Below are 22,104 nucleotides of genomic sequence, written 5' to 3' on the forward strand. Positions count from 1 at the left end.
GTTTCCCTAGCTCATTCTCTACTTTTCACACTGACACGGTATAAACATATCTGCAGGCTTCACTGTCATGGTGCACAGTCAGTACACAACACTATGCTCATCATGTCTTAGCAGGACCAGATGGTTACACATTTTGTAGTATATTATAACAATCAGTGAATGGATACAAAGTTCCATCTTGATTTGATGAGTATGCCACAGTCTGGGATCTGGGAATAATGGTAATTTCAATTATTGAACCATTTATTATATTCTTGGATAATTTAATGTATAAATGTACGGCAAGGTATTTCTTTGTCATGCCTTATCTGAGCAGGTTTCCACTGCTCAAGAAACCAATGGCTGCGAGCTTTACACCACTCCAGCCGACGCTTGGCATTGCGCATGGTGAACTTAGGCTTGTGTGTGGAAACCCATTTCATGAAGCTCCCGACGAACAGTTATTGTGCTGACGTTGCTTCCAGAGGCAGTTTGGAACTCGGTAGTGAGTGTTGCAACCGAGGACAGACACACTTCAGCACTCAGCAGTTCCGTTCTGTGAGCTTGTGTGGCCTACCACTTCGCGGCTTAGCCGTTGTTGCTCCTAGACGTTTCCACTTCACAATAACAACACTTACAGTTGACCGGGGCAGCTCTAGCAGGGCAGAAATTTGACGCACTGACTAGTTGGAAAGGTGCCATCCTATGACGGAGCCACGTTGAAAGTCATTAAGCTCTTCAGTAAGGCCATTCTACTGACATTATTTGTCTATGGAGATTGCATGGCTGAGTGCTCGATTTTGTCAGCAATGGGTGTGGCTGAAATAGCCAAATCCACTAATTTGAAGGGGCGTCCACATACTTTTGTATTTATAGTGTATGTTTGAATGCCCATTCATGTTCATATGATCTCAGACATAAATGAATGCAGTTTAAGACTATCCACAGAATGTACTATATGCCAGTGAAACTGAATATCATGCACTCAGGAATGTCTTTCCTCTGATATAGGTATAAAACACAAAAGGCAACATATTTCAATATGTTATTCTCTTGTGAAGGCTGGCTGAATTCTGGAAAGGTGTATGTTATTTTTTCTCTGCATGTCTGCAGATTCTCCCTTCTCCCTGTTTTTGTTTGCTTGGGAATGTTGATACTGGAGACTGTTATCAGAAGAAACTGTTTAACCTATCATTTATAGCGGCTAACAAATGCATTTCCATTAATTGGAAGGTTTATTTTTTTTTATTTTTTATTTCACCTTTATTTAACCAGGTTGGCCAGTTGAGAACAAGTTCTCATTTACAACTGCGACCTGGCCAAGATAAAGCAAAGCAGTGCGACACAAACAACAACACAGAGTTACACATGGATTAAACAAACATACAGTCAATAACACAATAGGGGGGGGAAAAATCTATATACAGTGTGTGCAAATGAGGTAAGATTAGGGAGGTAAGGCAGTAAATAGGCCGTAGTGGCGAAGTAATTACAATTTATCAAACACTGGAGTGATAGGTGTGCAGAAGAGGAATGTGCAAGTAGAGATACTGGGGTGCAAAGGAGCAAAATAATATAGTGTATAATAATAACAATATGGGGATGAGGTAGTTGGATGGGCTATCTACAGATGGACTATGTACAGGTGCAGTGATCATCAGTGAGCTGCTCTGACAGCTGATGCTTAAAGTTAGTGAGGGAGATATGAGTCTCCAGCTTCAGTGATTTTTGCAATTCGGTCCAGTCATTGGCAGCAGAGAACTGTAAGGAAAGGCGGCCAAATGAGGAATAGGCTTTGGGTGTGACCAGTGAAATATACCTGCTGGAGCACATGCCACGGGTGGGTGCTGCTATGGTGACCAATGAGCTGAGATAAGCGGGGCTTTACCTAGCAAAGACTTATAGATGACCTGGAGCCAGTGGGTTTGGAGACGAATATGAAGCAAAGGCCAGCCAACGAGAGCATACAGGTCACAGTGGTCTGTAGTTGAGGAACCGACTTTGGCGGAAGTCGTGACAGGTATGGGCGCAAGAGGTCAACTGGTCACGGACAGCAGACGGGACGTACATACGCCCAAGGGGACACTGGAGGGGAGCGGGCTCTGTACGCAACGCCTGCTCAATGTCCGCATCCAGATCCCACACGACTGGCGCTACCAGGCAGGAGGCCGGGAATATGGGAGTCTGATCCATGGGTTGCTCCTCTGTGTCATACAGAGGAGCTGTGTCATGCAGACAGTGTGTCTGCCTTCTTATTCTGGGAACCTGGTCTGTAGGATAGGGTAAACACAAAACGTGTAAAGAACATGGCCCACCTTGCCTGACGAGGATTCAGTCTCCTCGCTGCCCGGATGTACTCCAGGTTGTGGTGGTCAGTCCAGATGAGAAAGGGGTGTTTAGCCCCCTCAATCCAATGTCTCCACGCTTTCAACGCTTTAACCACAGCCAACAACTCCCGGTCCCCCACATCATAGTTATGCTCCGCTGGGCTGAGCTTCTTCGAGAATAAAGCACAGGGGCGGAGTTTCGGTGCCGTGTATGAGCGCTGTGAGAGCACGACTCCTATCCCAGCCTCGGACGCGTCCACCTCCACTATGAATGCCAAAGAGGGATCCGGATGGGCCAGCACTGGAACCGAAGTAAACAGAGCTCTTAGTTGCCCAAAAGCCCTGTCCGCCTCAGCCAACCACCGCAACCTTACAGGACCCCCCTTCAGCAGTGAGGTAATGGGCGCAGCAATCTGGCCAAAACCCCAGATAAATCTCCGGTAGTAATTGGTGAACCCTAAAAATTGCTGCACCTCCTTTACCGTGGTGGGAGTCGGCCAATTACGCACGGCAGCAATGCGGTCACTCTCCATCTCCACCCCTGATGTGGAAATGCGATACCCTAGGAAGGAGACGGCCTGGTGAAAGAACAGGCATGTCTCAGCCTTGACGTACAGGTCATGCTCCAAAAGTTGTCCAAGTACCTTGCACACCAAGGACACATGCACGGCGAGTGTAGCAGAGTAAATCAGAATGTCATCGATATACACCACTACACCCTGCCCGTGAAGGTCCCTGAAAATCTCGTCTACAAAGGATTGGAAAGCTGATGGAGCATTCATCAACCCGTACGGCATGACGAGGTACTCATAATGCCCTGTGGTGGTACTGAACGCTGTCTTCCACTCGTCTCCCTCCCGGATACGCACTCCTGAGATCCAATTTCGTGAAGAAGCGCGCCCCATGCATTGACTCAATCGCCGTGGCGATAAGAGGTAGCGGGTAACTGTACCTCACCGTGATTTGATTGAGACCTCTATCATCAATGCACGGGCGTAAACCTCCATCCATCTTCACAAAAAATAAACTTGAGGATGCGGGTGAAGTAGAGGGTCGAATGTACCCCTGACGCAGGGATTCGGAGACATATGTATCCATAGCCACCGTCTCCACTTGCGACAGGGGATACACATGACTCCTGGGAAGCGCAGCGTCTGCCAGGAGATTTACCGCTCAATCCCCCCGTCGATGTGGTGGTAATTGAGTCGCCTTCTTTTTACAGAAGGTGAGAGCCAAATCGGCATATTCTGGGGGATGTGCACGGTGGAGACCTGGTCTGGACTTTCCACCGTGGTAGCACCAACGGAAACCCCTACAAACCTCCCTAAGCACTCTCGCAACCACCCCATGAGAGCCGTCTGTTGCCAGGAAATAGTGGGGTTATGCAGAGCCAACCAAGGAAGGCCTAGTACCACAGGAAACGCAGGAGAGTCAATGAGAAAGAGACTGATCCTCTCCTCATGACTCCCCTGCATAACCATGGCCAAAGAGATGGTGGCCTCCTTGATTAGCCCGGACCCTAATGGTCGACTATCTAGAGCGTGCACCGGGAAGGGTCTAACTATAGGAAAAATGGGGATCCCTAACCTAATGGCTAATGCTCTGTCGATAAAATTCCCAGCTGCGTCCTCTCGTAGGCTGCATCGATAGTGGTCGATGAGGGCCCTGTCGTTCCAGACTGCTCCGGCAGCCAAGGTCCGGAATTCCAGGGCGAAGTCCTGGGTGCTCCTCGTTCCCTGTCTCAAATGGAAGAGCCTCTCCCCCGCCACTCTGCCCTCAGGTGGATGGTCGAAGACGGCCCTGAAGCGACGGGTGAACTCCTCAAAGTGGTCTGGCGCCGTGCCTCCTTCTCTCCATACGGCGTTTGCCCACTCCAGCGCTCTTCCTGTGAGGCAGGAGACGAGGCCGGCCACTCTCTCCCCTCCTGAGGGAGCTGGGTGCACAGTGGCCAGGTAGAGGTCCAGTTGTAACAAGAATCCCTGGCACTGTGCTGCCGTTCCATCATACTCCCTGGGAAGGGAGAGATGTATCCCACTGGAATTCTCTCCGGACGGAACAGGTGGAGACAACCCCGGTTGTGCTGGTCGAGGCGCTGGAGAGACTTCCTGTCCATAGTCTGGACAACGCGATCCATCATGGCACCAAAATGATGTAGCATGGCCGAATGTTCCTGGACGCGCTCCTCGACTCCTCTAACCGGGGTACCTGCTCCTGCTGACTCCATTGGAGGTGTGTAATTCTGTCAAACGGGTGTATAAGAGGCGAAGTCAGGTGCAGGAGAGTAGAGTGAGGTAAACAGGCGCACTTTTATTTTAGTTCTAAAACGAGAGCACTACATAAATCAAATGCGCTCAAAACACAGAACATAACAAAAGTAAAGCGCATAATAAGACACCACAATAACATGAAACAATTACACACAAAACATGATGGGAAACAGAGGGTTAAATACAAGTAGATTGATTGGGGAAATGAAAGCCAGGTGTGTATGGAAACAAGACAAGACAAATGGATATATGAAAAATGGAGCGGCAATGGCTAGTAAGCCGGTGACGTCGATCGCCGAACGCCGCCCAAACAAGGAGAGGAGCCGACTTCGGCAGTAGTCGTGACAGTAGTATATGGAGCTTTGTTGACAAAACGGATTGCACTGTGATAGACTGCATCCAATTTGCTGATTAGAGTGTTGGAGGCTATTTTATAAATGACAAGTCAAGGATCGGTAGGATAGTCAGTTTTACGAGGGTATGTTTGGCAGCATGAGTGAAGGATGCTTTGTTGGAAATAGGATGCCGATTATAGATTTAATTTTGGAATTATTAATTAGGTTGGTTATCCTTCCACAATATCACAATGAATGGCAGAAATGTCAAGTCATGTATCACTAGATATATTACAAGATTACAGGTATACTGTGCAATTTTCATAAGGTCTGGATGCCTTATATGGAATACTGTACGACAAAAGGAGTCTATATTGAAAACATGCCCACGTCAGGGGAGATACCTATTGTGGGCAATCCCTAGCTGCTGGGCTGCTCAGTCCTGGCCCTGGGGGTCTGCCGTACTGTTGGTTGAAACTATGGCCTTGGCCTATCACACCTGAAACCAATATTGGATGTTTCACTAAGATCGTAAAGCTGAGTGGGGCGTGTTGGGTTGGGGCGCTGCAGTGCTGTGGACCCCTAGGGACAGGATGGGGTGGTCCAGCTATATTGTGTGCAAGTAAAAAGAGCTCTACAGTACTACTAGGCCTATGATATGAATTACAGTGCCCTCTGTAATTATTGGGACAGTGAACCCTTTTTTATTTTTTGGGGCTCTATATTACAAAAGTTTGGATTTGAAATCAAACAATGACTATGAAGTTAAAGTGCGGACTGTCAGCATTTCCCCCCCGGGTATTTTCATCCATATCAAGTGAACTGTTCAGCTGCATCTGAGTCTTCAATGACAGAACAGGGCCAATACCTCCTTCCTTAATGATGCACACAACAAGACAGTGGAGTGAGCAACACTAAGGAATACCATGTCATGGGTTGGAAGAGATTCAACTATTGCAGTTCAGTGGAATCTAATTTTCTACTGTCAATAAAACCAACTTGAGAAGACTTGCACCACCCTCCTACAATGTATGGGCAAATCCTCCATGCACAAAGCCAGCCACTGTCAGAGAATGTCCCACTCATGACCAGAATAGTCACAGTCTATGAGCATAGCCCAGGTTTAGTGGGCTGTGATGTTTCCCAGGTTGATAGGAAGTATTTACTCAAACTGTGGGAAATGGATGAGCTGGAGTGCAGCTGCAAGCTGAGGACTGAGAGGAGACCCTAATGAAAACATCCTGTACATACAGAGGGAGACCAGTAGGGACACTAATTAGCCCTTTACCATTTACAGCTCATACGCATAGCCTGACTGACTACTGTACTATTCTATTGTACAATTGGCCATACTAAACCCAAACCCTGTTTTTGAAATGTTTATTTTTATTTTTTTTGTTTCCAACATCTCAACAACCCAGCTTTGGATAATTTGGTTAAATGGGATGAGTACACAGCCTAAAACTGAAATGGAGATTCTGGAACATAGTTCCAGGGTGTAGCAGGGGCACTGTCCTGTCCCCGGCAAGCCAGTCAAGCTGCTCTGGAGGGCCTCTCTCTCTAATATGTCTACTGCTGGCTCATATAACCTAGGAGCTGACTGGAATCAAAGGGACCCAGCAAGACATAGATCACTGGCAGGCAGTTTACCGTTTCCAGGGCCAAATGTATCCCTGTGTGACCAGCTTGGCCACGGGTATACCCCATACTCTGACACCAGGGCACCTGGATATGTAGCAAACTGGAGACTGAGATGGAGACAGAGGTAGGATCAGAGGTGCTACTCATATCATCCAAACTTCAAGAAACAATTCACTGATCATCACAGACATATGAAAGTGGAAAGGTTGTGAAATTGCGGTTGTTTTTTTCCTGATTTACAGACACACAAAAAGAGTAATTGAAATGTACGATGATAAATAATTTGACCATGCTCTTTCTGCATTCTTGAGTGTTTCCAACAAGAGGGTTGGTTCAGACATTCCCGTGTGTGGGACACAAACCATTTCCATGGGGTGCCTCTGGGTGCCCTTTACACAGACAGACGACAACCTACAACTGTAGTCTCATGTCAGGACAGACTCGTCCTCAGTCTTCTCAGTTTCACCCACATGCGTTTCCAATTATGTGTGCAAATCAGTTCCACAAGAGCCTGTCATGAAGGTTAAGCCACGCTGCAACTACCAATATAGAGTTACAGAGACAGAGTGACAAGCTTCCAATGACACACCAATGCAGGAACATATATATACTGTATATTCACACAAACACACACACACACACACACACACACACACACACACACACACACACACACACACACACACACAGCGCAGCAAATTGGGTGTGGGAACGACCGAGCTGTAAATGTGATACTGGTTCGCACCTCCAGGTTCCTGGACGGAAGCTGGAGATCTTAACCCTATGTGGGCCACAGACAGGGGGAGGGGGAGGGGGGGGGGGGGGGCAGAGGTGAGCGGTGACGGGAAGGTGTGCGTTCCATAAGTCTCACTTTTCAAAACCAGGTGCACTGAATCAGGGATCTCCAACTCTTTTCCCTATGTGGACGTATCCTATCCTAGCAACGGCGTCCAAAACACAGGGGCATCGAGTGACAGGAAAGGGATTACTCAGGGATCATGTGATGAGCCCATGCTCATCTGTGATAGGTTCAGACCAGCAGCCTGGACAGGAGGGCATGCAGGTCATCAAGCACCATAACTGACTACTGAGTCCCAAGACTGCTATCCTGACTCCTGTCCTGGCCATGTCGTCCAGTCATGCTACAAGCTCCTTAATGGGACAGATTGAAGGGGATATCCTAGGTCTCTGCAGTGCTGACCCCATATGCCCTGCCTGGACCCCATTCCCACCCCCAACACCCACATTGGGCCAAGACACACCCTGGTCATAAGTTTGAGCTTGGCAGGTTCTAAATGGCAAGATCAGTGTCATGTCTCTGCGCCGCCTGGCAGGGTTGTGTCAGTCAGTCTGTCCAATCTACTCTAACCTCTGAGGGTTTCAACAAGTAGTACTCAGGTACTTGGGTAAATGTGTAGTCTTTGGTGGTGGGCATGGAGTGAAGGGATACAGACCTGTATAGGCCCTGCAACAGTCTAAAGCCTAAATCAACTCAAGCTTATTTTGGCTGCTGAATGTTCATTGGGTGTTATGGCTCATTCTGAGCCTGGTCAAAAGGAGGTTCAGATGTAACTCATGAATCTCATTTGTAACCATTAGTGTCCATCACATATTTCTCACAAGTGGATGGCAGGACCTTAGATCTTTTCCCAGAGACCAATTTGTAAGAGGCTTCAGAGGAGAGATGAAATGAAGCAGATGTCAGGGGGACCAGAGGGTAGCATTTAAAGAAGTACTCAGTAGAGAGGGAATACAAAGGTAAACAAAATGCTGCGAACATTATATACCCATTAAGAAGTACAGCAAAAGGCTAATGATCACATCTGAAAGTGATACAGAATGACAGCAAAATATGCAAATATTAACATTTCCGAGTGTACTTCCTCTGAACTCCAACTGCATAAGGTTTGAGGCACTTAAACACATTGTACACACAGCAGACATCCACAGAAACAGACACAAAACAAAAATAAATGTAAACACATATAAACACAAACACATAAATGTAAACTGCTATGATAATGCTTTGAGTGAAATGTTTGTTGTAATGAGATTCCTTATTCTAGAAGCCAATTAGATCAGGTTACCTCAGCAAACCCACTGCTGAAAGCCCAGTGAGCAGTGACCCGGCAGGCATCCTTAGAGGACACTGTCCACATCACTCACTGACATCATGTCTTTCAGCAGAGATAAAAGGCCCAGAAAGCCTCCCTTTCTGAGAAGCCAGGGACCAGCAACCCAGCTTGCCTGACGACTCAAACTGAATTACTCCGCTGCTCTATCATTCGTTACATACTTCAGTCTGAGAGTGCAACCATTGAAGTCGTTTGTGTTGACATCAAAATGAGGGATATTGTACAAAACAAAGTCATCAGCGATTGGATCTCTAACCACTCAGAGTATACATTTTCTAAACGTCTGGCCCAACACATCGGTTTCTGGGAGCAATCAAACGATCTAGAATGTATTTCCATTCTAGAAATAGTAGGGGAGGTACTCAGATCCAGACTCATTGCAGAGAAGAAACTAACGTCCGTGGGCAGGCATAGAGTTTGGCAGGAGCAAGGAGTTTGGGTAGCCAGGCAACCGCCCAGCAGCCCTCTCTGTGAAAAGCAGAGCAGGATAACCCCACTATTCTTCCCTCCCATTCAGGACATCTCGTTAGAGAGACAGATTGATTCAAATGTTAACACATCTCCAGGGATACTCAGTGAATGTAAACATTTTTCACTCCCTGTCTTTCATTGGTTCAGAACAAGACCTGCTGTGTATTCTCTACTCTACATGGCTGAATAGAGAGAGAGAGAGAGAAAGAGAGAGAGAGAGAGCGAGACAGAGGCAGAGACAGACGCAGACATCCAGAAAGACAGAAAGCTATAGACAGATAGAGATACAGAGCGCAGTAGTCAAGTTATTAATTTCTCAATGTGAGGCCTGGCTAAATATTTTAAGCCAATATTGAATAGTACAAAACCAATATCAAATGCCACTGAAGTGGTTCTCAGTGAATCATGGCTTTCTCGGGATATCAGTGAATTCGTAACAACCTAACCATTAAGAAACTTCAATAGCAATTACATTTTTTGTTGAATATATTCTAACATCATCCCATGCCCCTCTCCTCGCCCTGTCCCACAGGCCCCCCATATCCTTACCCTGGAAGGCAGAGGAATGGCCCACAATGAGGTACTTGAGCTCAAAGCTGTAGGAACGGATGTTCTGGAGAGTCTCTCTGCGCACTGCTGCCTGGTAACTCTCCTCCATCTTGCGTGTGCAACATGACGGGCCTGGGTGCTTGCAGATCTGCAACTCACCATCTGGGAAAGAAGAGGAAACATATTACAACAACAAACCTGAGCATGACTAGAGAGGAAGAAGCAAAGCGAGAGGTTTTACTCCTCCCAAAATCTGTCCATAAAAACAAGCCCACATAGGGAGGAATGTCTGTATAGAGGTCAATGAGTGTTGAATTTGTTCAACAAAAAAATGTAATTGCAATAGAAGTTGCTTAATGGTTAGGTTGTTACGAATTCACTGATATAAGTGGACGCACGTGGCATTTCGGCAACTTTGAAAAAAATTTACTATATATCGGAGTTGTGATGTTGTCATAGAGCATGGACATTGCCATTGAGGTCTTTCACCATTTTAAAGTAGTCAACTGGGTGGGGATTCCTATGAGTTGGGAAAAATCAGCCAATGAAGAAGAAGAAAATGGACTACCTTAAAATGGAGATAACCTCAATTGCACTGCCCATGCTGTCACAGACGCTATAATGGCACAGATACAGAGTTGAGTCCTCTATCTATCTCTATGGTCTGTTGGTCACACGAGAATCTGCCCTCTCATTGGCTAGAATGGTCCCACCTGATCTCGTCTCCTCCCGTTTGCCTCTCATCTGTGAGGCAATGTGTTTCCATTGTTAGAGCTGTCACTTGACTATCTTGTCAATATAACAGACAATCTTTGACATGACACACCTCAACTGAGGTGTCAATATGAAATACATAGCTCAAGTGTGCTAGAAGCTTTGACCAAATGTGATTAATAATACTTACTCAAATAGTTTAATAAATAAATAGTGAATAAATGGTTCCAACACATTATTTCTCTACACTTATTTCTCATGGGCATCTACACTGAGTGTACAAAACATTAGGAACACCTACTCTTTCCATGACATAGACTGACCAGGTGAATCCAGGTGAAAGCTATGATCGCTTATTGATGTCACTTGTTAAATCTGCTTCAATCAGTGTAGATGAAGGGGAGGAGAAAGTTTAAAGAAGGATTTTTAACCCTTGAGACAATTGAGACATGGATTGTGTATGTGTGCCATTCAGAGGGTGACTGGGCAAGGCAAAAGTTTTAAGTGTCTTTGGATGGGGTATGGTAGTAGGTGCCAGGCGCACCAGTTTGAGTTTGTCATGAACTTCAAAGCTGCTGGGTTTTTCACGCTCAACAGTTTCCCATGTGTATCAAGAATGGTCCCCCACCCAAAGGACACCCAACCAACTTGACACAACTGTGGGAAGCATTGGAGTCAACATGGGCCAGCATCCCTGTGGAATGCTTTCGACACCTTGTAGAGTCCATACCCTGACGAACTGAGGCTCTTTGAAGGCAAAAAGGGATGCAACTCAATGTTAGGAAGGTGTTCCTAATGTTTTGTACACTCAGAGTATGCTGTATTCAAGTTCCCTTTGGGTTAGCAAAGAGTCCCCTAATACAATCTCATTTGGATGAGGTCCAGGGTGACCCTGGCACCCCTTAGCCCCTCTAGCCGATGTCCTCGCTCACCTCCCCACTCCCCTCCATCCCCCCCGAGCTGGCTCACCATCAGCTTGATCTCCCATATGAAACTAATACACCAGCATGTGAAAGTGGAGCCAGGAACGAGAGAGAGAGAGAAAGAGCTTCAGAAATAGACTTTGGCTATCCGGCCAGACCTTGCTGAATCAAAGTCCAGATACAAGAGCTCCAACGGTGGAGAGAGAGGAAGATGCAGAAGGAAACGGAGCGATGTAGCTGAGTTTAAACTCACCAGAGTTAACATGCTTAAAAACTCAACCAGGCCTAAATCATTGGACGTGTCAATCATGACAGCATTGTGTGAACAAATCAATCATGTGACTGATGACAGGTGATGTAGACTTACATGCACTGGATGTTCTGTTGTTCAAGTATTAAAATGTTATCACAGTTGTGTGAAATAGCAATGTCTGTCTGGTCCTTGCAAGTATGGCTTTTCTCAGGCTCAGAAGCCCCCAATACAACCACTGCATGTTCATATTACTTAAAAGTAAGTCTTAAACAGTAAACAGTAAATCTCACATATCTTTCAATTCCACTTATGAGGACAGAATTGGAGGTGAGCTGAGCGATGAGGAGGACAGGACACAGTGTCATACACATTCACAGCAAGCTCCTGAGAGGGGGTTGAGAGGCAGTGAAAGCGTGAGGATTTGTGATTACCGTACTCGTCTCGTGTGTGAGGAATCTGACATTGACAAGCTACTGTAAACCAAGCTGAAGAACAGCTGATTGGGATCACGAGATGGGAAAAAGCAGGCCCCTTCCCAATCCCCACTGCCACCACCACATGCCCTACACTACTGGGCATCGGCAGCACAGGGGTGAATAACATCTTCCACAACCCACCCATCCATCCACCCCTCAATGTGATCAACCTCTAAATGAATACGAGCATCTTATTCTATTTTTTGTGCTTCCTCTACCTGCTAATCTTTCTACCCAACTTATGCAAACAATGTGTGTGACCTTTAATAAGGATGAGGGCAAACAGCAGTGAAAGGAAAGGGGCTCAGGGTGCTAACAGACAAAGCCCAGTGTCTCCTCAGCTGTTGGAGTCAGCCCTCATTTGTCCCAGAATGCATTGCTGTGGCTGGATTCAGTGTCTGTGACACTTTCCCCCAAGGACAAGATGTTATGCATGCACTGTACATTAAAATACCACAGCGCAAGTGATAGACACTGCAGAGGGACACAGGAACAGGCGGCTTATTAAGACTGAAATAAATCAGTTAAACACTGGGGTACTTTCCAAAAGGCACAGTGATCATACAATACCACACATGAATATACAGTGCATATATAAAGTCTACAACCCCCCTAGGATTTCTTTACATTTTATTTTGTTAATTGTATGTCAATGATCTACACAAAATACTATGTAAGTAGAAGAAAAATACATGAAAAATAAAACACAAATATACCTTGATTAGATAAGTATTCCCCCTCATGTGTAAATACATGTTAGAAACCCATTTGGCAGCAATTACAGCTGTGAGTCTTATAAGAGCTTTGCACATCTGTATTGTGCGATATTTGCTATTTATTCTTTTTTAAATTCTTCAACCTCTGTTAAAGTGTTAGGGATCATGGCAAGACAACCATTTTCAAGACGTGCCATAGATTCTCAAGCATATTTAAGTCGAAAATATAACTTGGCCACTCAGGAACACTCTACTTGGTAAGCAACTGCAGTGTAGATTTTGCTTTGTGTTGTAGGTCATTGTCCTGCTGAAAGGTGAATTCCTTTTTTGAAGCAGGTGCTTAGCTGAATTTTGCCTGTGCTTAGCTCCATCCTGTTTCTTTTCATCCTGAAAAACTCCCTATGCTTGAAAATAGAGGCAGTTGCTCAGTGATGTGTTGTGTTGGAATTGCCCAAAACATAAGGATTTGCATTTTGACCAAAAAGTGTATTCCTTTGCGTTGTTTTTTTGCAGTATTACTTTAGTGTCTTGCACTTATTCTGTATATTTGTATTCTTCTTTTCACTCTGTCATTTAGGCCATTGAACTCTGTAGCTGTTTAAAATCACCAATGGCCTCATGATGACATCTCTAATTAGTTTCCTTCCTGTCCTCAAGCTCAGTTCAGAAGGACAACTGTATCATTTTTGTGTCTGAGTGGTTTAATACATCATCCACAGTATAATTATTAACTTGACCATGCTTAAAGATACATTTTTATTTTTTAACTAGGCAAGTCAGATAAGAACAAATTCTATTTTCAATGACAGCCTGGTCAAACCCTACACCAGACAACACTGGGCCCGAACACAGCTGGATGTAATACAGCCCAGGGTTGAACCAGGGTCTGTAGGGCCTCTAGCACTGAGATGCAGTGTCTTAGACCGCTGCACCACTCGGGAGCCCTAATATTCAATGTCTGATTTGCTATTGTTACCCATCTACCAATCACTGAGGCTTTTCGAAAAGCTCCCTGGTCTTTGTAGTTGAATCTGTGCTTGAAATTCAATACTTGACTGAGGGACCTTACAGATGTTGCATGTACGGGGGACAGAGGAAGGGGTAGTCATTAAAAAATAATTATTTCACACAGACTGAATCCATATAACTTATTATGTGATTTGTTGAGCCAAATTTTACTTCTGAACTAATTTAGGCTTGTCTAAACAAAGGGGGTGAATACTTGTGCAATTACTATATTTTTGTTATTCAAATTTTATTACTTTGTAAAAATGTGTAGAATTTTCTTTTTGTCACGTTCCTGACCTGTTTTCTGTTGTTTTTGTATGTGTTTAGTTGGTCAGGGCGTGAGTTGGGGTGGGCATTCTATGTTATGTGTTTCTATGTTGGGTTAAATGTGTTGCCTGATATGGTTCTCAATTAGAGGCAGGTGTTTGACGTTTCCTCTGATTGAGAACCATATTAAGGTAGGCTGTTCTCACTGTTTGTTTGTGGGTGATTGTTCCTGTGTCTGTGTCTACCACACGGGACTGTTTCGTTTGTTCGTTCGTTTAGGTAGTCTGTTCCTGTTTCATGCGTTCTTCGTGTTTATGTAAGTTCTTGTTCAGGTCAGTCTACGTCGTTTGTTATTTTGTAATCAATTCAAGTGTTCTTCATGTTTCGTCTTTCATTTATTAAATTCATTATGTATTCATCACCCATGTTTCGTCTTTCATTTATTAAATTCATTATGTATTCATCACCCGCTGCGCCTTGGTCCACTCATTGTCCTCAAGACGATCGTTACAGAATCACCCACCAACAAAGGATCAAGCAGCGTTGTAACGGGCAGCAGCAACAGCGCAAGAAGGAGGAATGGACATGGGAGGACGTTTTGGACGGCAAGGGTTGCTACACATGGGAGGAGATCCTGGCTGGTAAAGATCGCCTCCCATGGGAACAGCTGGAGGCAATTAGGAGAGCAGAGGCAACCGGAGAGAGGAACCGGCGTTATGAGGGTACGCGGCTAGCATGGAGGCCTGTGAGTCAAGCCCAAAAATTTCTTGGGGGGGAGGCTACAAGGGAGTGTGGCGAAGTCAGGTAGGAGACCTGCGCCAACTCCCCGATCTTACCGTGGAGAGCGAGAGTACGGGCAGACACCGTGTTATGCGGTAGAGCGCACGGTGTCTCCTGTACGTGTGCATAGCCCGGTGCGGGTTATTCCACCTCCCCGTACAGGCAGGGCTAGATTGAGCATTGAGCCAAGTGCCATGAAGCCGGCTCTACATATCTGGCCTCCAGTACGTCTCCTTGGGCCGGTGTACATGGCACCAGCCTTACGCAGGGTGTCCCCGGTTCGCCTACACAGCCCAGTGCGGGTTATTCCACCTCCCCTCACTGGACGGGCTACGGGGAGCATTCAACCAGGTAAGGTTGGGCAGGCTCGGTGCTCAAGGGAGCCAGTACGCCTGCACGGTCCGGTATGTCCGGCGCCACCTTCCCGCCCCAGCCCAGTACCACCAGTACCTACACCACGCACCAAGCCTCCTGTGCGTCTCCAGAGCCCTGTTCCTCCTCCACGCACTAGCCCTATGGTGCGTGTCTCCAGCCCGGTACCACCAGTTCCGGCACCACGCACCAAGCCTCCTGTGCGTCTCCAGAGCCCTGTACACACTGTTCCTTCTCCCCGCACTCGCCCTGAGGTGCGTACCCTCAGTCCAGTACCACCAGTTCCGGCACCACGCACCAGGCCTATAGTGCGCTTTGAGAAACCAGTGTGCCCTGTTCCTGCTCCCCGCACTAGCCTTGAGGTGCGTGTCTCCAGTCCGGTACCACCAGTTCCGGCACCACGCACCAGGCCTACTGTGCGCCTCAGCAGGTCAGAGTCGGCCGTCTGCCCAACGCCGCCTGCACTGCCCGTCTGCCCAGCGCCATCTGAGCCATCAGTCTGCCCAGCGCCATCTGAGCCATCCGTCTGCCCAGCGCCATCTGAGCCATCCGTCTGCCCAGCGCCATCTGAGCCATCCGTCTGCCCAGCGCCATCTGAGCCATCCGTCTGCCCAGCGCCTTCAGAGCCGCCCGTCTGCTACGAGCCTTCAGAGCCGCCCGTCTGGCCCGAGCCATTAGAGCCGCCAGCCAGTCAGGAGCTGCCAGAGCCGCCAGCCAGTCATGAGCTGCCCTCCAGTCATGAGCTGCCCTCCAGTCATGAGCTGCCCTCCAGTCATGAGCTGCCCTTCTGTCCGGAGCTGCCCTTCTGTCCGGAGCTGCCCTTCTGTCCGGAGCTGCCCTTCTGTCCTGAGCTGCCCTTCTGTCCTGAGCTACCTCTTTGTCCTGGGCTACCTCTCTGTCCTGAGTTGTCTCCGCTATTTAGGAGGAGCCTTGGTGAAGGTTCCTGGACCAGGGTCGGGGGCGAGGGTCGCCACTCAAGGGACGCTAAGGAGGGGGACAAAGACTATGGTGGAGTGGTGTCCTCGTCCTGCGCCGGAGCCGCCACCGTGGACAGATGCCCACCCAGACCCTCCCCTTGAGTTTTAGGGGTGCGCCCGGAGTTCGCACCTTGAGGGGGGGGTCTGTCACGTTCCTGACCTGTTTTTGTATGTGTTTAGTTGGTCAGGGCGTGAGTTGGGGTGGGCATTCTATGTTATGGGTTTCTATGTTGGGTTAAATGTGTTGCCTGATATGGTTCTCAATTAGAGGCAGGTGTTTGACGTTTCCTCTGATTGAGAACCATATTAAGGTAGGCTGTTCTCACTGTTTGTTTGTGGGTGATTGTTTCTGTGTCTGTGTCTGTTTGCACCACACGGGACTGTTTAGTTTGTTCGTTCGTTTAGGTAGTCTGTCCCTGTTTCATGCGTTCTTCGTGTTTATGTAAGTTCTTGTTCAGGTCAGTCTACGTCGTTTGTTATTTTGTAATCAATTCAAGTGTTCTTCGTGTTTCGTCTTTCATTTATTAAATTCATTATGTATTTATCACCCGCTGCGCCTTGGTCCACTCATTGTCCTCAAGACGATCGTTACACTTTTCACTTTGACATTATGGAATATTTTGTGTATTTTGAATATTTTTGGGGAATATTTTTTTTTACATAATGGAATAAATCAATGAAAAAATATTATAATGAAATCTATTTAAATCCCACTTTGTAACACAACAAAACATTTTAAAAGTTCAAGGAGGTGTAGACTTTCTATTAGTGGTAGAAAAAGTACCCAATTGTCATACTTGAGTAAAAGTAAAGATACCTTAATAGAAAAGGACTCAAGTAAAAGCGAAAGACACACAGTAAAATACTAAAAGTAAAAGTATTTGGTTTTAAATATACTTAAGTATCTTTTTTTTTCAAATTCCTTATATTAAGCAAACCAGAGGGCCCAATTTTCTTTTTTTTCTTTTATCTACGTGTGCCATTGAGACAACATGAAATTGATATGCAAAACAACAAGTTTGTACCCCATAAAAGGCGAAGAGTAAAGTATAGCCATGATGTTCGAGCAGGACAAGCAGTCTATTAAACCTAATGACCTGTATATGTATTGTAGATGATCACACACAACACGCAGCTCAGTTATTGTGGCCCCTGGGGCTCAGGTCACTTGATCTGACCAATATAAATGAGAGAGACAGAGAGAATATTTTCTGTGCATTTGTGTATTTGGTTTTAATGGGATATTTGATTATGATACTATCTCCAAACTAAATTGCAAAATGGCTTTGACTCACACTTCATATTAAGGTATACTTAAAAATATTTATGAAGGGGCTTCTAACTTTCAAGTTGTTTATAATCTGTTCAGTAGGTGTTTAGTTTATACACCTTTAACAAACAATTATTGAACATTGGTTGAAATTGTGTGAATGGTTTTTGGTGTTTGCCAAATTATGAGCTGATATAACTGCAATGTTATTGATTATGACAGTTATGGCCATTGCATCCATATAATAAGCTCAGTATTTGAAAAGCAAAAAAATAAGAGATTGGGACTTGGGACTCACGTCCAGTTCTTGGAATCATGGTCTATACACAAAGATACAGCATTAACTATTAGGCCTACTTGCTAGAAAGTTTTGCTTGAATCTTTCTCTTGAATCTTTGTCACAGTTTTTGCTCATTTTGCCATCCATCACCTAACCTATAACATTTTCATTGGCATATCTCTGTCTGATGTAGCCGAAAAATATATTCGGATCAGGAGGATGACATGCACTAATGTGAAAAGGAAATGTAATTTCAGTATCAGACAGAAAACTTGAGTAAGCTTGCAATACATTTGTGCGAGTTTTGACAATGTGAACGATCCTAAGAGCGCATTACTGCTGTCACTACCAATGAAGATAGCCTATACCTCATTGTTCCCTATGTTTATTTGTCCTATTCACAGTACAGGGAACCATGTGTAAGCTTTTACATGAGTATGAACTTCATTTTTTCTCAAAAATGAACAGGCTAAATGACACTTAACATTAATGTAAACAAATTGTACATTTCTATGATTTTGAGGTATCAATACCTTAAGAAAAAGAATGGAAAAGAAACGGGTGCACCGCACGCACAGGTGCACAAGCGGCGGGAATCTGGCTCCTGGACACAACATGTGTTAGGACACAACATGTGTTAGGACCTGCTAGATCAAGTGCGCACTAACCTGTTCCAGGTGCCTCCGGGACCCATTTCAACGAGCCGATCTGGCGCAATTGGAAAGCCGTTTTAACCTCATGGCAACTGTGCGCTCCTGCACCAGAAGCTCCAAATAGTACAACTGTTACCCAAATCAACCAAAAGTCAACGCGTTGGAGTATCCTTCGGAACATTGCACCATTTCAATCAGATAGACTATGAATGTATCCTGGCAGTGGTATGGCCGTTTGTAAAAGTAGCCCAATAGGCTATTAAAGTAGCCAAATACAATTCCAAAACAAATTCGCTGTCCTTATCAACTGCATCGATCTGTTAAAATGTCACATTCTTGGGGCTGTTCAATAGAGCGCACGACGTTTACACTCTAAGTAGGCTATCCACTTAAAATCCATGCGCTTCAGAAAGTGCAACACCGTTCTTTGGTAGGTTACAGCTGAGCACTCTCGCTCGCTCTCTCTCTCTGAATATAACACACACGCACACATACACACCGTGCAAACCAACCTACATTGTTGAAATGCTCGGTCTGAAACATCACACACAAGACAGCACAAAAACATTTCAGTTTCTTCAGAAAGTGTTCACACCCCTTGACGTTTCACACTTTTTGTTGTGTTCCAGCCTGAATTGAAAATGTATTCGATTTTGATTTTGTGTCACTGATCAACACACAATAACCCATAATGTCAAAGTGAATTGTTTTCAGAAATTGTTACAAATGAAAAACAAATGAAAAGCTGAAATCTCGAGTCAAAAATAATTAAAATCCTTTGTTATGGCAAGACTAAATAGAGTTAGGAGTAAAAATGTGCTTAGCAAGTCACATAATAAATTGCATGGATTAACTCTGTGTGCAATAATCGTGTTAACATGATTTTTGAATGACTACCCCAGCTCTGTACCCCACACATACAATTAAATAAAGTTAAATACATATATTTTTTTTTTATTAAACAAAATATCTGTAAGGTCCCTCAGTTGAGCAGTGAATTGCAAGCACAGATTCAACGACAAAGACTAGAGGTTTTCCAATGCCTCAAAAGAAGTGCACCTATTGGTAGATGGGTTAAAATAAAAAAGCAGACATTGAATATCCCTTTGAGTATGGGGAAGTTATTAATTACACTTTGGATGGTGTATCAATAATCCCAGTCACTACAAAGATACAAGAGTTCTTCCTAACCCAGTTAACGGAGAAGAAGGAAACCGCTCAGGGATTTCACCATGAAGCCAATTGTGATTTTAAAACCGTTATGTCTGTGATAGGAGAAAACTGAGGATGCATCAACAACATTGTAGTTACTCCACAATACTAACCTAAATGACAGACTGAAAAGAAGGAAACCTGTACAGAATAAAAATATTCAAAAACATTTTGTAATAAAGAACTAAAGTAATAATGCTTTAGAGGTCTCGTCTGTCCTTTTGCAGCAATTACAGCCTTGAGTCTTCTTGGGTATGACGCTACAAGCTTGGCACACCTGTATTTGGGGAGTTTCTCCCATTCTTCTCTGCAGATCCTCTCAAGCTCTGTCAGGTTGAATGAGGAGCGTCGCTGCACAGCTATTTTCAGGTCTCTCCAGAGATGTTTGATCAGGTCAAGTCCAGGCTCTGGCTGGGCCACTCAATGACATTCAGACACTTGTCCCGAAGCCTCCCCTGCATTGTCTTGGCTGTGTGCTTTGTCTTGTTGGAAGGTGAACCTTCATCCCAGTCTGAGGTCCTGAGCGCACTGGAGCAGGCTTTCATCAAGGATCTCTCTGTACTTTGCCTCGATCCTGACTAGTCTCCCAGTCCCTGCTGCTGAAAAACATCCCCACAGCATGAGGCTGCCGCCACCATGCTTCACCATAGGGATGGTGCCAGGTTTCCTCCAGACGTGAAGCTTGGCATTCAGGCCAAAGAGTTCAATCTTGGTTTCATCAGACCAGATAATCTTGTTTCTCATGTTCTGAGAGTCTTTAGGTGACTTTTGGCAAACTCCAAGCGGACTATCATGTGTATTTTACTGGGGAGTGGCTTCCATCAAGGCCCTTCTCCCCCGATTGCTCATTTTGGCTGGGTGGCCAGCTCAAGGAAGTCTTGGTGGTTCTAAACTTCTTCCATTTAAGAATGATGGAGGCTACTGTGTTCTTTGGGCCTTTCAATGCTGCAGAAATTTGTTGGTACCCTTCCCCACATCTGTGCCACAAAACAAACCTGTCTCAGAGCTCTAAGGACAATTTCTGACTTGGTTTTTGCTCTGACTTGCACTGTCAACTGTGGAGCCTTATATAGAGAGGTGTGTGCCTTTCCAAATCATGTCCACCAATTGAATTTACCACAGGTAGACTCCAATGAAGTTGTAGAAACATCTCAAGGATGATTAATGGAAACAGGATGCACCTGTTATTTTATTGTATTTTTTGCAAAAATGTCTAAAAACCTGTTCTTGCTTTGTCATTATGGGGTATTGTGTGTAGAGGGATGAATGAAAAAAATATTTAATCAATTTTAAAATAAGTCTGAATAGTTTCCGAATGCACTGTATATATGCATGTCCAGCCTGCAGGGGTTTATCTAAAATGGAACACTGCACCCACCATGTGGTCTTAAGAGGAATATGCGTTGTAAAAGCAGTCATGCCATGCCGTAACTTCAAGGACTGATATCATCATTATCGACGTATTAACTTGTGTTCGCATTCACAGGTAAATTGACATCTCAAATAAAGCCGGTAGCAGAGCGAGGCAAAATATCTGTCCCGTGTGAGGCTCGAACTCACGGCCTTCAGATTATGAGACTGACGCGCTGCCTACTGCGCCAACGAGGCTCGAACGTGCAAAAGCAGTGGGCTGAACTTGTAACACTTCCAAATATTTCGGACTATTTTATTTTCGAAGGTGGGCAAATCAGTCATTTTTAGTTACACGCCTTAACATTACGGTCAGTGCTGTCTGGGATCATTGAGAGGTTCCTAACCTTAACCATAACACTGACCGTAACCATTTTAAATGTAAACTTTAATGGCTACTGTAGGGTCCCGGCAGTGGTGTAAAGTACTTAAAACTACCTTAAAGTACTACTTAAGCAGTTTTGGGGAGGTATCTCTACTTTTCTATTCTTGTTTTAGTCAACTTTGACTTTTACTTCACTACATTCTTAAAGAAAATAATGTACTTTTTACTCCATACATTTTCCTTGGCACCCAAAAGTACTCGTTACATTGATAGAAAAATTGTCAAATTCACACACTTATCAAGAGAACATCTCTTGTCATCCTTACTGCCTCTGATCTGGAGGACTCACTAAACACAAATGTTTCATTTGTAAATGGTGTCTGAGTGTTGCAGTGTGCTATCCGTAAATTTAAAAAACAAGAAAACCGTGCCATCTGGTTTGCTTAATATAAGGAATTTGAAATGGTTTATACTTATACTTTTACTGTTGATACTTAAGTACATTTTAGCAATTCCATTTACAATTGATACTTAAGTACATTTAAAACCAAATACTTTTAGACTTTTACCCAAGTAGTAATTTACTGGGTGACTATCACTTTTACTTGAGTCATTTTCTATTACAGTATCTTGACAATTAGGCACTTATTCCACCCCTGGTTCCCGGAGAGCACGGACCTTAACGGTGCCCTTATATTACAATGCAATTATTCCTGTAAGTACAAGGTTAGACAAGGGTTAAGGAGGATTAGACTGAACAGTAC

General features: G+C 44.9%; 1 protein-coding gene and 1 non-coding gene across 2 annotated transcripts in view; both read right to left on the minus strand.

The window, feature by feature from the left end:
* The window catches only part of LOC129810607 (glypican-5-like), a 77,887-nt gene extending 58,956 nt beyond the window's left edge, over nt 1-18,931 (minus strand). The window contains exons 1-2 of the mRNA XM_055861292.1: nt 18,409-18,931; nt 9,705-9,866 (exon numbers count right to left, since the gene is read on the minus strand). Coding sequence (XP_055717267.1) covers nt 9,705-9,866; nt 18,409-18,574 — 328 coding nt within the window. The 5' untranslated portion in view covers nt 18,575-18,931. The remainder of the gene's footprint in view (nt 1-9,704; nt 9,867-18,408) is intronic.
* Nucleotides 18,932-21,140: 2,209 nt separating this feature from the next.
* On the minus strand, nt 21,141-21,213 carry trnam-cau (transfer RNA methionine (anticodon CAU)). The gene has a single exon. It is a non-coding gene; the product is annotated as a tRNA-Met (tRNA).
* Between the last annotated feature and the right edge of the window lie 891 nt (nt 21,214-22,104).

This window comes from Salvelinus fontinalis, chromosome 14, assembly GCF_029448725.1.
Source record: "Salvelinus fontinalis isolate EN_2023a chromosome 14, ASM2944872v1, whole genome shotgun sequence".
Classification (NCBI taxonomy): Eukaryota; Metazoa; Chordata; class Actinopteri; order Salmoniformes; family Salmonidae; genus Salvelinus; species Salvelinus fontinalis.